This window comes from Streptopelia decaocto (assembly GCF_964273445.1).
Source record: "Streptopelia decaocto genome assembly, chromosome: 6".
Classification (NCBI taxonomy): domain Eukaryota; kingdom Metazoa; phylum Chordata; class Aves; order Columbiformes; family Columbidae; genus Streptopelia; species Streptopelia decaocto.
This window is the reverse complement of record NC_138660.1, coordinates 31,490,326-31,507,767: the sequence shown is the minus strand read 5'-3', so window position 1 is coordinate 31,507,767 and position 17,442 is coordinate 31,490,326. Positions and strand designations below refer to the sequence as shown.

The window sequence follows — 17,442 nt, the reverse complement described above, 5'->3', positions numbered from 1 at the left end:
CTTTGCATCTGTTCAGGACGATTATATCATCTCTGTTGAAGTCCAACAGTTTAGAACTTCAATTATATAAGTCATGAAGTATAAATCCATTAACGCGGGACCAATTTTGCAAATGTGTTAGCATGCAGGAAAAAGTTTAATCGAAGATGGCAGGTAGCTTGAAATATGGGTAGTACATTACAGAAGTCTCTACAGTAACTGATGTCAAAGCTCTTTCTTGCTAGTAATTAAAACAACACTTTGGATATAATTGCAGAATTCATTTGATGACTTTGCTTTCTAAACTGGTATCTGTGCTTCACAGACTGGCAGTCTTCTCCTGTATCTAACATTTGAGTTTCCAGATCAGCGGGTCTTAGGAACGCTTCAGGTAGAGAACTCGCACATTAAATCAGAGCAGAGAGAGCTGGAGCAGCTCAGCTGCTGACTCACCCCATGACCAGAACAGACTTTGCCACTGGAACCAACGGGACAGCTGGTGATGTTCAAGGACTGAATTGGCAGGCACTTCTTGTCCAGACACATCATGTGAGGGCCACAGGGAGCACCATCCTCCACATAACCTAAATCTGTATCATCATCTAAAAGAACATGAGCACCACTAGGAGAAATAAGTTTTAAAATACTATTAGTATTATGACGGGAATCTTTTGAAAATACTCAACATGTTAGTGCAGATACTAAAAGCCCCATACCTTTCTCTCGTTCAACCATACAGACAGATTGAACAGAATTATAGTTTTTCTGTCTGTCCACAGCACTGACAAGGTGCTCCAGTTGTCAGACTAACAAGAAGTCTAGATAATGACTTAAATACTCAAAACAGGCACCTTAGGCTCTAGAGGTTTTTTCACAGTCTTTGATGGGCTGTGATTTTTTTTTCTTTTCAAATGCTGTGAAATATAATTTCTAGAAAAACTGTTAAAAAACTAACTTCCCATGTGGTGACATTTAAATAAAAATACTAGTGGAATAAGAGAAGAATTAAGAATCATTGTTCACTCAGGATCTAACTATGTAAGAGAGTATTCTTAGCGCGACAGCAATGTTGCCAATGTCTTTAAGACACAAATCTAGGACTGTGTTCAGTAGACTAAAACCCATTTACTTGCCCTTTAACTGAAATGCCACAACTCCTCAATTGACTCCCTCTCAGCCTTCACTTCCCTACAGCTATTTCTCTGAGGATATAATACTTTACAGTTAATCAGGTTTGACAGAGCAAAATCACATTGGAACACTGCATTATCTTTTACCTGCAGTCCACTATTCGGCCTTGATGATAAAAGGAACTGGGGATAATTTCTCCTTGAACTTGACCAACACGTGGAACTTTAGTAAGATTAGTACAGAGCAAAAAGCCACAGAAAACATCACTGTAAGATGAAAACATAAAACAAAAAGTTACTGGAATAATATGAAGTAAACTTACAAAAAAAAGAAAGACTGGCAATGATGCTGATGATTACCATTAAGTAATATGTTACCGTAAGCTGCATGATAGACTTCCAGAGTACAAGGTTGGAAATAAAATATTATTTAATATAAATGACAAAAGGCAGAAACATGTTAATGTTAATGTTCACATGAACAAAAAAAGTTACCTGTGCTCTAAATACAATACAGTAAAGTTAAGAGGAGCTAAATTGTACAAAGCTTTGTCATATCTGGCTAAATGACATTTCCCATACATTAATGTAAAGTTTGAATTTTTAATGGAATTTTATTTCCCTTGCAGGCCAAGAGAGCCATAATAACAATCATTAGCATGCAGTGTATGTGCCTGAATTTTGGTAGAGTCTGCTTCATTTGATGTTATTTTATATATGCAATCTTCAACAAAAGAACATCAGCTTAAAACTTCCATCTCCTGCTCTAATTGTCCTAAGCCACAGAAGCAGCTGGATGAATGCTGGAAACTGTATTTGTTAAAACTGGAAAAAAATTAAATGGCCCTTCAGCTAGACCATTTTTCTGCATCTCGCTACTGACCAAGAAAAGCTTCTATACAAGTGAGGTTTTTAATACACATATCAGAACAACACTATTCTCATCTTAATATAAAAAAAGCCATTAGACAACTCATTTCCTTATGATCCTCTCTGAAAAGTGAATCACGTAATTCAAAAACAACAAAAAATTGCCACTTGACAAGCATCAAATAATCAAAGAAGGAAAACACCATTCTGAGACTGCAATTTTTACATGCATACTTAAAAACTACAAAACAGTACGGAAAGCAGGAGAAATTTAAGTCTATCCGCTCATGATCATTAACTTGAAAAGTAAATTTAATGAAACATCCATCTAGTAATGATCACATGCAAATGAATCAGCCGTTTTCTCTATAGTATCCAAATGTCTAATGGTCCTCTCTGGTCAAAACAAAGGGTTGGAACAACCTTGAAATAGCATAATTTGGTATCAGTCCCAGAGTGAGCGAAAATAGCGTGTGTATTTGCAGGCTGATTTATCCCTACCAAGCCTGAGGCGTTTGTATTATGAACTTGTGACTTTTTGCTGCCTTGTCCCCCAGCTTCTCTGAAAGACTTAAATTCCCAGCACATTTTTCTGAAAATCTAGAAATCTTTAGAAGTGTATTGCTGAGTCACCCATGGATTTGTCAGAATTAGCTATGGAACCTTTTCACAATGAAAATCTCATGAGGGAAAGAACATTCAAAATAATGCAAAATAAACCGCTGAAACATTCATGAAAAAGTAGAAAGTTCATCTATTTAAAATGGAAATAGTCTCTACCAAGCTGAACTTACTGTTTGCTACACTGAATCCATCGGTCTCCATCCTTTCCACAGTTTCCTTTTTTTGTGCCTTCTGTGTTAAGCTTTTCATAACAAAATTTGTCAGATCCTGAAGACTCTGTTGATGAAGAAAGGAAAAAGGAATGTACTTTCCACTGGCAACACCAGAGCTTTGAAAACCTGCGTATTTTATTGTAGCAGTTCTCTGTATTTTTTGAATACACAACATCAATCTAACCACATGTGTATGTACACAGATGGTATTTTCCCAGTGACCGCAGAGGGAACCTCGCAGACTGAACTGCAATACCTGCTGATGGCTTTTCTAAAATAATGTTCAATCTTCAAAATTTGCTCTGAACTTCAACAAAAAAAAGCCATCTCCACAGTATCTGCAGTGTCTTCTGCATTTGAATTTATCTGTGGTCTAATTTTGTTCACTTTGTAACAGTTGCACATAGAATTTATCAAGTTGTTTTCACTGTAATTATTCCTGATCTGTATTTCAGGAGATCAAAGATTTTATATATGACCTATAGCATAAGCATATGTTCTAAGATCAACTCATTGTTTATTTTATTTTTTAGGAGTTCACAGAGAAAACAAGATTGAACAGTCAGTGTAATTTCTACTGCTTTTTGGAGTAGAAATCTGAACTGAAAGCTTTAAAACCAACAAGCTCATTTGTTTTTTCTAAAAAGCAATTGAGAAAGAAAAAAAGAAAAGCACAACAAATACACAGAGGTGGATTAAAGGTAAATAAGACAGAGTAGTTTCAGTAAAATCACTTGTAGAGAAGGCAGACCAACTACTTTTAAATATAAGCATGCAAGATACAAATAAATCGGTTAACAAAAACATCTTTTGCCTTTAATATTATCAGTTAATGTGAGATGGCAACATAAAGTTTAACAAGGCAGAAGACAAAGAAAATGTTGTCTCCGTCCAATTTTACACTTAGATAGCATCTTTTGTATTGTGTAAAACAAACAATAAGTGGTAAAACTATATCCCTCCCTTCCCCTCTTCCCTCAAATGGAATGAGTCTGCCTCAAAGAGGCCGTGTCAGCAGCGGCCGTTGTGATTAGACAAAATGCACAAGAGTGCCAGAGTCCAGGACATCCTGAAAGTGCTGCTCTGCTCAACTGTCCCAAGGTAACAATACAGAGCATTTATCTCCTCTCAGCTGCAAGCAAAATCTATTGCAAATGCAATTCTATTTTACTCAACAACTCTGTGGTTAAGTTCATACTATGTATATTTAAATTCACACTAATGTGCTAGGATGGTATAGCAGAGTCAAGGTGGTGCAGCTTTACCATGAACTACTGCTGGGATAATGGATTAAAAAACCCCAAAACATCTGTTTTGAACTATACCAAAAAAATCTTCAAACCCATTTTTCCCCCTTGGTAACAGTAACTCAAAGTTGCTAATATTTTGTATGCTTTCTCACCTAACTGCAGCAGAGTCCAACATTTGCTGCCCTGCCTATGTCTGCAACCACATCACATCAGAACAGTCATCACTCCCAAACCTGCATACAACTTGAAGTTTCACTTGCAAATCAAGCCTGAGTTCTGAGTTTCTCACTGCAGCCTGCGCTACTGAGCAGAAAACTTACAGCGGCAAGAACAAAAAATAAAACTACTAAAAATACAAAACAAAGGCAGGAATGAACTAGAAATAAAATACATTTGAGGTAATTAAAAGCCAACCTACTAGATCCCCAGATATATTTGCACTGATTATCTCTTGTCTTGCATTCACCGTTATAGCAACGACCCTAAACAAAAGACAACACGTTAGCAATGAGAACTGAACATTATTTCATTTCTTTCTCCCACAACAAATGTCTCATTTTGATTCTTCACACACATATCGGGATGTATAATAGTTTTCATTAATTTGGGTAGATGGAGTACACATTTAGGCCCAGATTCTGTCCAGGTCAGTTGGTGTCTAATAGGTACTGACATTTCAGCAGCTGCTTTATACTTCTCATTTACATTGTTCTAAAGAACATCTTAACATGTAGTGAAATACAAGATCTACATGTAAAACGTAAAGATACAAAGCACCTTTTTACTCAAACTAGAATTTTTTACTATTCATACAGTGCATAAAGCACAAGCAACATTCACATCCAAAAGACAAGATTTACAAAGAAATATAGAAGATAGGATTAAAACAAAAATGACAGCTTGTATTTGGTTGATTTCTGTTTGCTGATGTGTGGGGATTTTAAAACACTGCATACCTGATTAGAATCACAGGCATATCCATCTTGTTTATGAAGATTTGGTGGACACTGAAAAAAATTAAGAATTTTTTAAATCATGTAATAATACAACCAAAGATTATGTATGGAATTCTCCTGGTTTTAAAAGACAATCACACAACATATAAAGGGGGTAGCTAACAAAATTAATGCAGGAATCTTTATAGCTACAAATACCAATGAGCCATGAAATATGGGGTTTCATCCTGACTTTTTGCATATTCCAAGTAGAAATTAAGGAAGTCGAGCAAAATAAAAAGCAAAGCAAATGAGTTCAGTAACAGGATATTTGGTAGCTAATACTGGAGCCATGTTTGCAACAGGACCACTGCGTGCATTTCAGTTCCACTAAGTGCCTAAGCCGGCACTCAGTTGTAGCCTACCAGTCTACTGCTTACAGAGCTGGGGGGGTTTATGATATTGTCATGTTCTCTTGGCATTAGAAGCTTTTTTGGTATGAAAAGTCGTTAGGTCCAAAAGCCTCAGATTACTCAAGCTAGGAGCAGGCTAATCTCAAAGCTGTTCCTCATCACAGAGGGACCTGTGAAGATTTGGAATGTTGTTGCTGCAACGTACCCTATTAGCCAACAGTTATAGGGTGGCCTTTCTAGCCCTTCTCCCTCCTGCTGTGAATGCTCCATCTATTTAATAAAAGATTTACAATAAAATCGCATCAATAGCTACTTATGTGTAAATGTGCATGTCCCAGATTATAACAGAAGAAGTTGCTGTTCATTTATTGGCATCTATAATTACAGAGAGGTGATCTATCCTGAACCTTATTTCTTCAAAGCTAAGAACTTGATGCAGTAGATGACTGCAGCAGGGTTATGAAGTTCTTATATAACCTTGACATTAAATACTCAATATTAAAAGGGAGTATATATCACCTAAAGCGCCAAAGTTGCTGTGAAAATGGAAGATGGACAGAATGTTGACTATTTAAGACTCAAGTTAAAGCAACCCTTTGGTTGCTGTTTATTCTTAAACTTTTGAGTATTAGCCAAATGTTTTCAAGAAAAATGCATGATACCCACAGCTGCTGAAATCATACATGTGCACACTCTTAAAAAATATAATACCTCATGTGAGTCTGATAAGGAGCAGCTGAGGGAGCTGGGGCTGTTCAGCCTGGAGAACAGGAGCTGAGGGGAGACCTTATCACTGTCTACAACTGCCTGAAAGGAGGCTGGAGCATGGAGGGGGTTGGTCTCTTCTTCCAAGTGACAGGGTGAGAGAAAACGGCTTCAAGTTGCACCAGGGGAGGTTTAGATTGGATATCAGGAAAAAATTCTTCAGGGAAATGGTTGTCGGGCATTGGAACAGGCTGCCCTGGGAAGTGCTGGAGTCACCATCCCTGGAGAGGTTTAAAAGATGTGCAGACGTGGCGCTTACTAAGTTGGTTTAGTGGTGGACTTGGCAATGTTGGGTTCACAGTAGAACTCAATCTTAAGGGTCTTTTCCAACCTAAATAATTCTATGGTTCTATACTCAATTAGTTGTCATTTTCTATGTTTATATTTTAAACTATTTTAAATAATAAGATCCTTTGAATCCATTCACATTTGCAGTATATTCTCCATACTTACACTATAGGCCAGGTAAAGAGTAAAGGAGGATGTCTGACACAAATACTATACAGACACGCAAAACCCCCCAGGTTTTAAAAAATAAATAAAACTACAGAAGTAATATTTTGAGTCCACCTAGATTAATTTTTTTGAGCTTATGACAATTTATTCTTATGTTTAAAAAATTTTGTTAGGATTAAAAAATAACCCTGTTAGTTATTTGTGGGTATATGAGAATCCAGTTATTAATCTGGATTTTCCTCTTAATTTGATATAAAATGAGTGCAAACAAAGATCAATAGTATAAGCAGAGAAAGCTACTGCAAACATACCTGTCCAGAATCCCCAGTGCAGAGCTCTGCAATATCACATTCATTCACCGCATAGCGACAGTAATAGCCTCGTGGGAAAAACTAGGAAATGAAGAATATAGTTCAGGACTAAGATTATATAAAAGGAATATTAAAGGCTCATGTTCGGAATTACTCCTCATTTTAACACAAACACACTGTAAACACTATACTCATGCATATTTGTCTTTTTTTTTTGCTTGGCTAACAACAGAACACCACCATCTCAATAGTTATTTCAAAGTTTCTTAATCTTTTAAAGGCTAATATATAAATGCAAATAAAAGGCACTTTTACATGAATACATATCAAATACAACCTATTTATGTATGGGTCAGTAACCACATTATTGTCTGGAATAACCATCTTACTCTACATAAGCTGTTTCTCTTCATTCTACATAAAACATGCTTTGAACTATAAGAGGCTGCACACGACTTCCATGGCCAACTGAAAAGACCTCTAGATACTGCAGCACCACTCACCAGACACGTTGTATTACAGCAGGGGCCGTCACTGCAGTGCGCTCCGTTAGAAAGAGAGCACTTCTTACAGCAGTCTGCATAGCATTCCTGAAGAAAACAGTAAGCCACAGTTTTAGTCTTCCATTTTAAATAAGTTTTTTCTTCACAATCTTTCCAACAAAGTCTTATGTACCAGCAGACAAAAAATCAGTTCAGCACTGATGGCTTGAAATTATCAGCTGGAAGAATTATTTCAATGCTCAAATCCTAAAATAAAGGGAAAGCAGTGACATGTAAGCTCTAGCAACAAGGAGATTCTCACACCTTCTGAAGCCTCTTCAGAGATGTGGAAATAGCCTGTGCCAAATGCACGTGCTTAGTCAAATTGCATTCAATGCAGAAAAAAAATTAAGAAAAATAATTATGGGTGCAATTCTATTTAAATACTAGAAATAGGAATCGAATCTACAGGGCAGATTTTTGCAAAAACATTATCGGAATATTTCTACAATAGAGAAGAAAACAACATTTTACTTATTCTGTCTGAACACAGGCACCTGTCTCCAAAGCACAGATAAGGGCACTATCACTCCAGCCACACTAACCAGGAAAAGTAAAGGTCTAAGCGCTTCTACAGGCCGACTCACAGATTTCTGGGAAGCAGCTACATGTTAGTACAAGAGGGAGACTGTTCTGAGGACACACATTGTCTTTGCACTCATTCTCACTTGAAAAAGTGTTGCCTAACAATAGGCAAAACAAACTCATTTCCATAACCTTTCTTCCTCTCTTGCCAATTACATAATGTATCTTAATATATTTTGTAAGAAAGACTTGTGCAATAACAGAACTCTACTTGCCATTCGGAAACCGCAGTCACATTCTTCTCCTGCTTCTACGTATCCATTCCCACACTCTGTAGTTTCAAAAAGCTGAAAGCAGAAATGTCCCCACCGCCCCAAGTCAGAATAAAACCGGTATCAAATGACTTTTCTGTCCCACACAGCCCATTTCTGCAATACTACACAGAGTACATATGACTTGTTACTGTGTTTTTCAAGTGCTGTCAGTCAGAATTGTTCAGACATAAAAGATGTACAGCTAAATCACTTGATTGCTAGAACTCTTTAGGCGAATACTGATTTGGAAAATTACAACAAAGAGACAATGAAATAATACTCAAGGCAGTAACATTTGAACTTCATTCCAATTCTCTGGACTCCCATTTCTCCAACAATTCCTCCAAGAAACCAGTCTGCTGTATGATATCTGGCATCTGCTCAGGTACCCATCCTTGCTCATGCAATTAGCCACTGCCTATTCCAGTGGAACATGGTTGTGCAAGAAAATAACAAATATTAAAAAACTCTGCCAAAAGGAAGTTCTATGTGTGTTATTAGTAAGTTAGAACACAACCACATATAGATAGTGCTAAATAGTTACTCCTAGGAGTAGATATATACAGTACAGATAAATTCTACAGTTCAGGATGATATAGATTCTATACTCTTTTCACATATCATAATTTTGATTAAGGTGATTTAAGATCTTTTTCAGTTTTGTCACAGAAATAACTTCGCAAAAACCTTGTCTGTTTTCAATATAATAATTCTGCTTTTAAATCCTATAAGGCTACCGGGAATCTCCAATTTAACTGGGATATTTGCAACAGAAACACATTCATCAAGAGAACATGGTTGAAAGGAGAAGTTAAAAGTTAACAAGTTAACATGAGAACAGGTAAATCTATAGCTGGATGAGGGTCAAAGATGTGAGTAAACATGTTCTTCCTGCATGGCCTGAGTGGCACTACAGCTGTTGAGGATCAAGATATGAAACATAATTACAGAATCCCAGAATGTCAGGGGTTGGAAGGGACCTCAAAAGCTCATCCAGTCCAATCCCCCCATGGAGCAGGAACACCCAGATGAGGTTACACAGGAAGGTGTCCAGGCGGGTTGGAATGTCTGCAGAGAAGGAGACTCCACAACCTCCCTGGGCAGCCTGGGCCAGTGTTCTGTCAGCCTCACTGAGAAGAAGTTCCTTCTCAAATTTAAGTGGAATCTCTCATGTTGCAGTTTGAACCCATTACCCCTTGTCCTACCATTGGTTGTCACCGAGAAGAGCCTGGCTCCATCCTCCTGACACTCACCCTTTATAGATCTGTAAACATTAATGAGGTCACCCCTCAGTCTCCTCCAAGCTCCAGAGCCCCAGCTCCCTCAGCCTTTCCTCACATGGGAGATGCTCCACTCCCTTCAGCATCTTTGTTGCCCTGCACTGGACTCTCTCCAGCAGTTCCCTGTCCTGCTGGAACTGAGGGACCAGAACTGGACACAATATTCCAGATTTGGTCTCACCAGGGCAGAGTAGAGGGGCAGGAGAACCTCTCTGACCTACTAACCACCCCTCTTCTAATCCACCCCAGGTACCATTGGCCTTCCTGGCCACAAGGGCCCAGTGCTGGCTCATAATTATTTATAAACTTGGTGGGCATTATTCTGCAGTACTTGGAAGGGGAGGAATCATAATGCCTAATCAAAAAGAAAGAAAATATTTTACTTATCTTGCATAAACCACATATCTAATCAATAGTGTCTACAATTTTGGGTCCCAGAAGCAAAACTACGCTGAAGCAATTAATACTATTATGTACCCTTCTTCACTAGCAATGTCAATATGACTCAGAAAACTGACATTTCTTTTTTCTCTGTAAGTCACTGTTACTACTGCACTTCAGTAAATCTCTCATTCTGAACATGAAATTCAGTTTTTCATCAAACAGACCTGGTTATCTGACCTGCAGCTTGTAGGAAATCAAAAAGGGAGAAGAACACATAAAAATTTCCTACAGCATTAATCAGGAACCATTGAATGTCCATAATACATGCCAGACCATAACCAAAAGGTGATAATTAAAAGTGCAATCATGGTGACTGCTTAACACAACCATGTTTTATTTACCTAAAGATTAGATATGCTATTTTCTACCTTACCTCCCAACATCCAAATAACAGGATTCAAAACATTTTATGATTTTTTTTTCCCAAACTACTTTAACTTAAAAGCTGTGAAACACTGACACGTATAACATGCAAAGTTAATTCAGTCATTCTCCTGGGAGCATTTTCACAGAACTAAACCAGTTTTTTATTCTGTATACAGTCAATTTGATTAAATTTGTTAACACTACCTTGCTAGACAACCATCATCAAACAATGAAGCTGTATTTTTCTTTCTACTTTTTACTGTAAGAATTCTTACATTCTTATTCTATAAGCAAAGATTGCTACCCTGGGAAAAGAACAAAAAACTCTCTAACAAGCAAATTTTTTAGTTAATTGTGCAATGTGGTGGCCCTACCAAAAGATACAGAACTGTAAACAGAACAGCCTAATAGTCTCATGTGGTATTAAATTCTACAAGGACAGCAAGTTTAACACCATTATTGAATAGAATATTAATACTTCGGATTGATCTTACTTTGCAAAAAAAGCCACATGGAATATTTTTATACTGCTCAGCTTTAGAAGGATGTTGTGCTAATATTGCCTTAGAAAACATCATGACCTTGAGAACTTTTTAGGCAAAAAAACAACGGGTGGTACAAGTGAACAGTTATAAATTACAGAGTTTCCTAGATGTACATCTGAAATGAGATGGAATTAAGTTAACTTTGAGAACAACCATAAGCTGCTACTGTCTGTACAAAGTAAGCTATTGATTTCTAATTCCTAGTGTGGAAAACAAGCTGCATTCCTCTTAAGATTCTTTTAAAATGCTATGGGAATAAATAGTCAGCTAATAACAAGCAACCTCAAGAAAATACAAAAACATTTGAATAAATTTCAGAACCGATGGATGTTAGTGAAATTGTTACATTACAATGTTTAGCAGAGGTTCTGACTACCAACATATTTATTACCTTTGTTGGCCTGTTGAAAAGACAGGCACCTCCCCCACGAAGTAAAAATTCTTTGTATTCTGCAATGCTGCATTTGGAGAATTTCCTGGAATGGTATACCCTAAAATGGCAAAGAATTAGCTCAGCAAATGCCCTGAAACACCAACAGTGACTGGAAGGGGGCAGAAGGGCCACACCATTTTTTTAATACTGTAAATCCCAATTTCTTACAACCACTGTGTGCAACAGTATGTCAGCTCAGTCTTATTCTCAAACAATAAAATCAGAATGAAAGAAAAAGCTTTTAAACATTTTGCATTTTTATATTTCAACTATATGGATATACAGTATATGAAACTATAGTCTTCTAATCTTGTTAATAATGTGCAACCACATTATCATAATAACTGCTATGAATCCTCTCAATAATAGATAGTAGAGAACAGAGCACTGTACTGCTACTTGCAGAACATTTTTCCAGCTTCCATCAATTTTCAGCTCAATTATGTTCTCAGGAAGAGTTATTTTGTCTTATTTAATAATCTTCATTGTATTTTCTCCCACGAATTTGCCCCAAATCTATTAGCATCTACAAGATGCTATAGCAAGAGGTTTCACAGCTTAATTACAGACTGGTAGAAGAACAATTTCATCCCATTTTTTTCTGTCACCTATTTGCTAGTCTCATTTCAGACCTCCCTAGTTCTTCCATGGGAACAATCAGTGATCATTTGTTATGTTGTTCATGATGCTACAGACTTCTCTGCTATTTCCTCATCTCCATCTTTTTCCCAGCCTGATGGAAACATACTTTATAAGCCATTTCTCACACAGAAAGTTGTCTGATGTTATCAGCCATGTTTTGAGATCTAGGAATGGGAACTATTCACATTATTAAAGATGGGGGTTTGTTCCACAACCTCTTCTGCTGATATTCCCATCCAAGACTGACACTTGGATGAGTTCACCACGGGGAGGAAGCCAGTATCTGTTCTGATAAATGCCTTTGGTTTCCAGAAGCAAACTTAGTAAATAATTTTCTGTTGCATTCATATGGTGGTTGACAGTTACAAGTCTACAGGAAAGCTACACAGTAACTCTACTGAAGAACCAATTTCCAAATACAATATGAAGAAACTAAGCTCCTTCTGTCTTATTTAGAACTCATTTTCTCCATGATTTTTGCAATCAAGCTTCTACAGTGAGCAAGAATTCTGACAGTACATGATTTATAAGACTCAACGCCCTGTGTTTCAGAAGCTGTGCTCTTCTCATCAATTGCTTACAATATAGAGAAAGAATCTTTGGCAGTGCATGCGGGTAGAGGGTGAAGAAACCTGGTTTCCTCCCATACAGCTGTGCTTCCCCCTCACACTCCACTGACCATTTATTAAGGATTCTGAGCACTTTCTGAAAGCTTCAGCTTTCTACTTTTGTTCACTGGCACAGAACCAGAGAGGTGTGTTCACTCAAAATTAGAATTTTGAAGGAACTAGGGGAAAATGATTAAAATTTAGGAGGAAAATAGAAATATCACATCTCAAAACTATTATAACACTTTTTCAACTGCATGTAAATGTATAACTGGATTTGTTTAATGAACAATATACATTCTTTTCAATCATTTTAAGTCTAGCAAAGCATCAGTGAATATACTGCATTGCACTTCAAAATAGAAGATTTATGAATGATTTCCTAAAATGTGAACAGCAAACTGAAATAATTCATCTGTATGTTTGGGTTGTTCCAACTGCTTCTAGATTTCCATTTCTTAATACTAAAACACATGGACAAAACCCAAAGCATAAATATCTATGTCATAATGTAAACTACGAACTCATTGCAGAGCCCTCGATAACTGATAGTTACGACATACCCTGTTTCCTCCATGATGCAACCACCCCAGGATTCAGTGCAGTCACACTCTTCTCAGACAAGACCAAAATACAACAGAAAAGGAAAGCAGTTATAAATACGCTTACAATAAATATAAAGTACTAATGATAAAATAGGACCTTGACTAATGGTACAAAGATTAGATGGTTGCTTGGCTGTACAGAGACTAAAATATTTTATATAAATGCGGTACTTTCAAATTACCATATGTGCAGCTCACACGATATTGATGATTAAAAATGTTCACATTTCCTCCTTCCTAAAGTATGTATAGGAAGGAGAATTGTTACTATACAGGCCACATTTCTTCCCTTTGGTACAGAATTATTACCAGTAATATGTGAATCAGCCAATCAAACATTCATTAGAAAAAGTAGTTGAGTGAAAATGGATTTACAGTTTACTTACAGCTATAGCATGTAAGTCAACAGTGACCAAATTCATAAAATAAAAAGATCAACATCTTACAGTAAACCAGGAGTTATAAACTACCTGTTTAAAATTATCTACCAAAGAAGTAATATTTTCAAGAAGAAACATTCTGTATTCAAGTTATTACAGCAAATCTATAGTGTTTCTTCACAGAAAACCACAGAATCACTGAATGTCAGGGACTGGAAGGGACCTCAAAAGCTCATCCAGTGCAATCCCCCCACTGGAGCACGAACACCCAGATGAGGTTACACAGGAAGGTGTCCAGGCGGGTTGGAATGTCTGCACAGAAGGAGACTCCACAACCTCCCTGGGCAGCCTGGGCCAGGCTCTGGCACCCTCACTGGGAAGAAGTTTCTTCTCAAATTTAAGTGGAACCTCCTGTGTTCCAGTTTGAACCCATTACCCCTTGTCCTACTGTTGGTTGTCATGTAGAAGAGCCTGGCTCCATCCTCCTGACACTCACCCTTTACATATTTATAAACATTAAGAGGTCACCCCTCAGTCTCCTTTTCTCCAAGCTCAAGAGCCTCAGCTCCCTCAGCCTTTCCTCACACAGGAGATGCTCCACTCCATTCAGCATCTTTGTTGCCCTGTGCTGGACTCTCTCCAGCAGTTCCCTGTCCTGCTGGAACTGAGGGGCCAAAACTGGACACAATATTCCAGGTGTGGTCTCCCCAGGGCAGAGCAGAGGGGCAGGAGAATCTCTCTGACCTACTAACCACCCCTCTTCTAATCCACCCCAGGTACCATTGGCCTTCCTGGCCACAAGGGCCCAGTGCTGGCTCATGGTCATCCTGCTGTCCACCAGGACCCCCAGGTCCCTTTCCCCTACGCTGCTCTCTAATAGGTCATTCCCCAACTTATACTGGAACCTGGGGCTGTTCCTGCCCAGATGACAGACTCTACACTTTCCCTTGTTATATTTCATTAAATTTTTCCCTGCCCAGCTCTCCAGTCCCTGAACACTAACCAACTATCTTGCCCCCTTTACCTTCAAGCAGTCTTGCCCATGGGATTTCCCTTAGCAACTGCCTGAAAAGGCCAAAGTTTGCCCTGCTGAAGTCCAGGGTTGCAATTCTGCTTGCTATCCTGTTCCTGCCACACAAGATCCCGAACTCCACCATCTCATGGTCGCTGCAACCAAGGCAGCCCTCAACCTTTACCGCTTCAACCAGACCCTCCTTGTTAATGAGGATGAGGTCCAGCAGTGCACCTCTCCTAGTCAGCTCCTCCACCCTTTGCATCAGAAAGTTACCATCAAGGCACTGGAGGAACCTCCTAGACTGCGGCTGGCCGGCCGAGTAGGCCTTCCAACAAACATCAGGGAAGTTAAAATCCCCTACCACAACCATGGCCTGTGACTGTGAGGCTGCTCTCAGCTGTCTGTAGAGGCCCCATCAACTTCCTGATCTGGTGGCCTGTTATAGACACCCACAACAGTATCACCCCTGCCAGCCTGCCCCTTAACTTTCACCCATAGACTCTCACTCCTCATCCATGCCTGGACAATACTCAATACATTGTAGTTGCTCTCTCACGTAAAGAGCAGCTCCACCACCACGCCTGGCTGGCCTGTCGTTCCTGAAAAGGACACAGCAATCCATGACCACATTCCAGTCATGTGTGCTGTCCCACCATGTCTCTGTAATTGTCGCTAGGTCATAATCTCCTGCCCCAACACAGGTTTCTAACTCCTCCTGCTTATTCCCCATGCTGCACACATTGGTGTACAGGCATTTTAGAGAGCGAGCCAAGCACACCAATTTCACCCCAGGGGTATGGGAGGCCTCCCAGCCTTCATCAACTCCAGAGTGCTTCCCCACTGATGCAAGCCCAGCTACAACCCCACCCCCCTTCGAGTCTAGTTTAAAGCTCTCCAAATGAGCCCTGCTAATGCCTGTCCCAGCATCCTTTTGCCCCTGTGAGATAAACCTTTCCCACCTATCACTGTTTGGACTGGTGTCTTGTAAAACCAGCTGTTATCAAAGAACCCGAAGCCCTGCCTGTAGCACCAGTCCTGTAGCCAATTGTTTACAGACTGAATTTTTCTATTCCATCCCATGTTATCACCCAAAACTGGAAGGAGGGAAAGAAAATCACTTGCGCCCCAGACTCTTTTACCATCTGTCCCAAGGCCTTGAAAAAAAAATATTAACACATAATTTATATGGTTATATCTGCTCAATTCAGGTCTTTCGTTAATTTAAGGGTATCCAAAAAAGGAAACAAAGCTATCATTTTTAAATCCCCTATCTTACAGTTTTAAAACATTCTGATTTCCAAATTGTATGAACTATGATTTACCTGTAATTAAAAAAAAGATATAGAAAATATTTTACCAGTTTCCAAGTTTACACAATTCAAAAACAATGCTTTACAAAACAACATTCCCTGAACATTTCCACGTTGTTTCCTAATTCACAAATTTCTGAAGTGATTCCAAATAAAGTCAGCATTATCTTTCACATTTTTAAAGAAAAAACGAAGAGAAAAAGTAGCCAAATTGCCTACAAGATGCGAGTAGGAAAAAAACAACAATTCTTTAGCCCCAAAAAGCATTTTTGCAGCAGCTTTTGTGCCTACTCTCTACATGTATTAAGGCCACGTCATTCTGACCCTCTGGCTGGGAAACAGCAATTGGAGAAAATGTCACCCTGGACTTACAGCTTCTTACTGTGTTTCTTCAATTATAAATCAGGTATTTTTGTATTTTAAGAAGTCAATGATAGTTCTATAAGAATTACAGACTTCTTTGTGATAGATAAGCAATTCTGAGTTAAATTAATGGTGCTTTTACCATTATACCTTTGAATGTTGGTTATGATATAGGACATCACTGAGGTATTGCAAAACAAGTGCTAAACTGGTGGCTCTCATTCTGGTTAACCTCAAATTCTGGTGCGTACATTTCCAAAAGCAGCAATTCTTGTTCTACAAGCTACAGCACGTTTGGTATTTGTTTCAAATATTCCAAAGGCAGAGCTGATCTATGTAGCTAAGGAGGACAAAGGCAGAGTCCACGTCCAGGTACGTACTCGGTTTCCTGGCCGCTGGCTCCCACTGGATTCCCAGGTTCTGAGCAAGACTTTGTGCCAGTTCCTGGGCCATGGCCAGAGGGAGGCCGTACTGCATTTCACAGAAAAAGAAAGAAAATATAAGTTATTGTAATGAACACTACACCAGCTCATTGCCACACACCTGCTACTTCAGTAATTCACAATTCTATGTGCATATAATGGCAAACAAACACAATGACGTACATAACAGAAAAAATTCCTCTCTTAACCTAAGTGAATCCCTAGTTAACCTACAGAAAGGATTCTATTTGATATATATGTAATTTAGTTTTGCATAGTATGATTAACCTATGTTAAAACAGGAGATTTGCATTATTGATTTAACACTGCACTGAGGAAAACGATAATATTTTTTAAAAAACAAGATAGTGGGACCAATTTTTTCTAGTTTTAATGTTAAAAAAAAAACCAGTAAGAATTACATAACATCAGCACCTTAGAACATCAAGCCTTTTACAGTGAGAGGACTACAAAGGATGTTCAGTGCTAGATTTCAGATAGGTCTTATTTAGAGAATAATGTAGACAAGAGAAATGCTTTTTAAAAGAAAATACAGTTAACAGTAATTTAATGACGATACACGCAGGTCAGCTGTGAGAATCCTAACTTTTTAATATGTAAATTATCTTTAAAGCCCTGAATACTGGAACCATATAAACTCTGAGGTTATAATATACAGTTTCTACTTTATTTCACTTTAGTA

General features: G+C 38.3%; 1 protein-coding gene across 8 annotated transcripts in view; it reads right to left on the bottom strand.

Moving 5' to 3' along the window:
• ADAM23 (ADAM metallopeptidase domain 23) overlaps nt 1–17,442 on the bottom strand; it is a 117,540-nt gene that overhangs the window by 21,205 nt on the left and 78,893 nt on the right. For all 8 annotated transcript variants that reach the window (XM_082055762.1, XM_082055763.1, XM_082055761.1 and 5 more), the window contains 11 exons: nt 16,698–16,788; nt 13,208–13,256; nt 11,353–11,452; nt 8,288–8,359; nt 7,449–7,535; nt 6,946–7,026; nt 5,022–5,072; nt 4,484–4,547; nt 2,774–2,879; nt 1,257–1,376; nt 433–601 (listed from right to left, as the gene is read on the bottom strand). In XM_082055762.1, the coding sequence (XP_081911888.1) occupies nt 433–601; nt 1,257–1,376; nt 2,774–2,879; nt 4,484–4,547; nt 5,022–5,072; nt 6,946–7,026; nt 7,449–7,535; nt 8,288–8,359; nt 11,353–11,452; nt 13,208–13,256; nt 16,698–16,788 (990 nt within the window). The remainder of the gene's footprint in view (nt 1–432; nt 602–1,256; nt 1,377–2,773; nt 2,880–4,483; nt 4,548–5,021; nt 5,073–6,945; nt 7,027–7,448; nt 7,536–8,287; nt 8,360–11,352; nt 11,453–13,207; nt 13,257–16,697; nt 16,789–17,442) is intronic.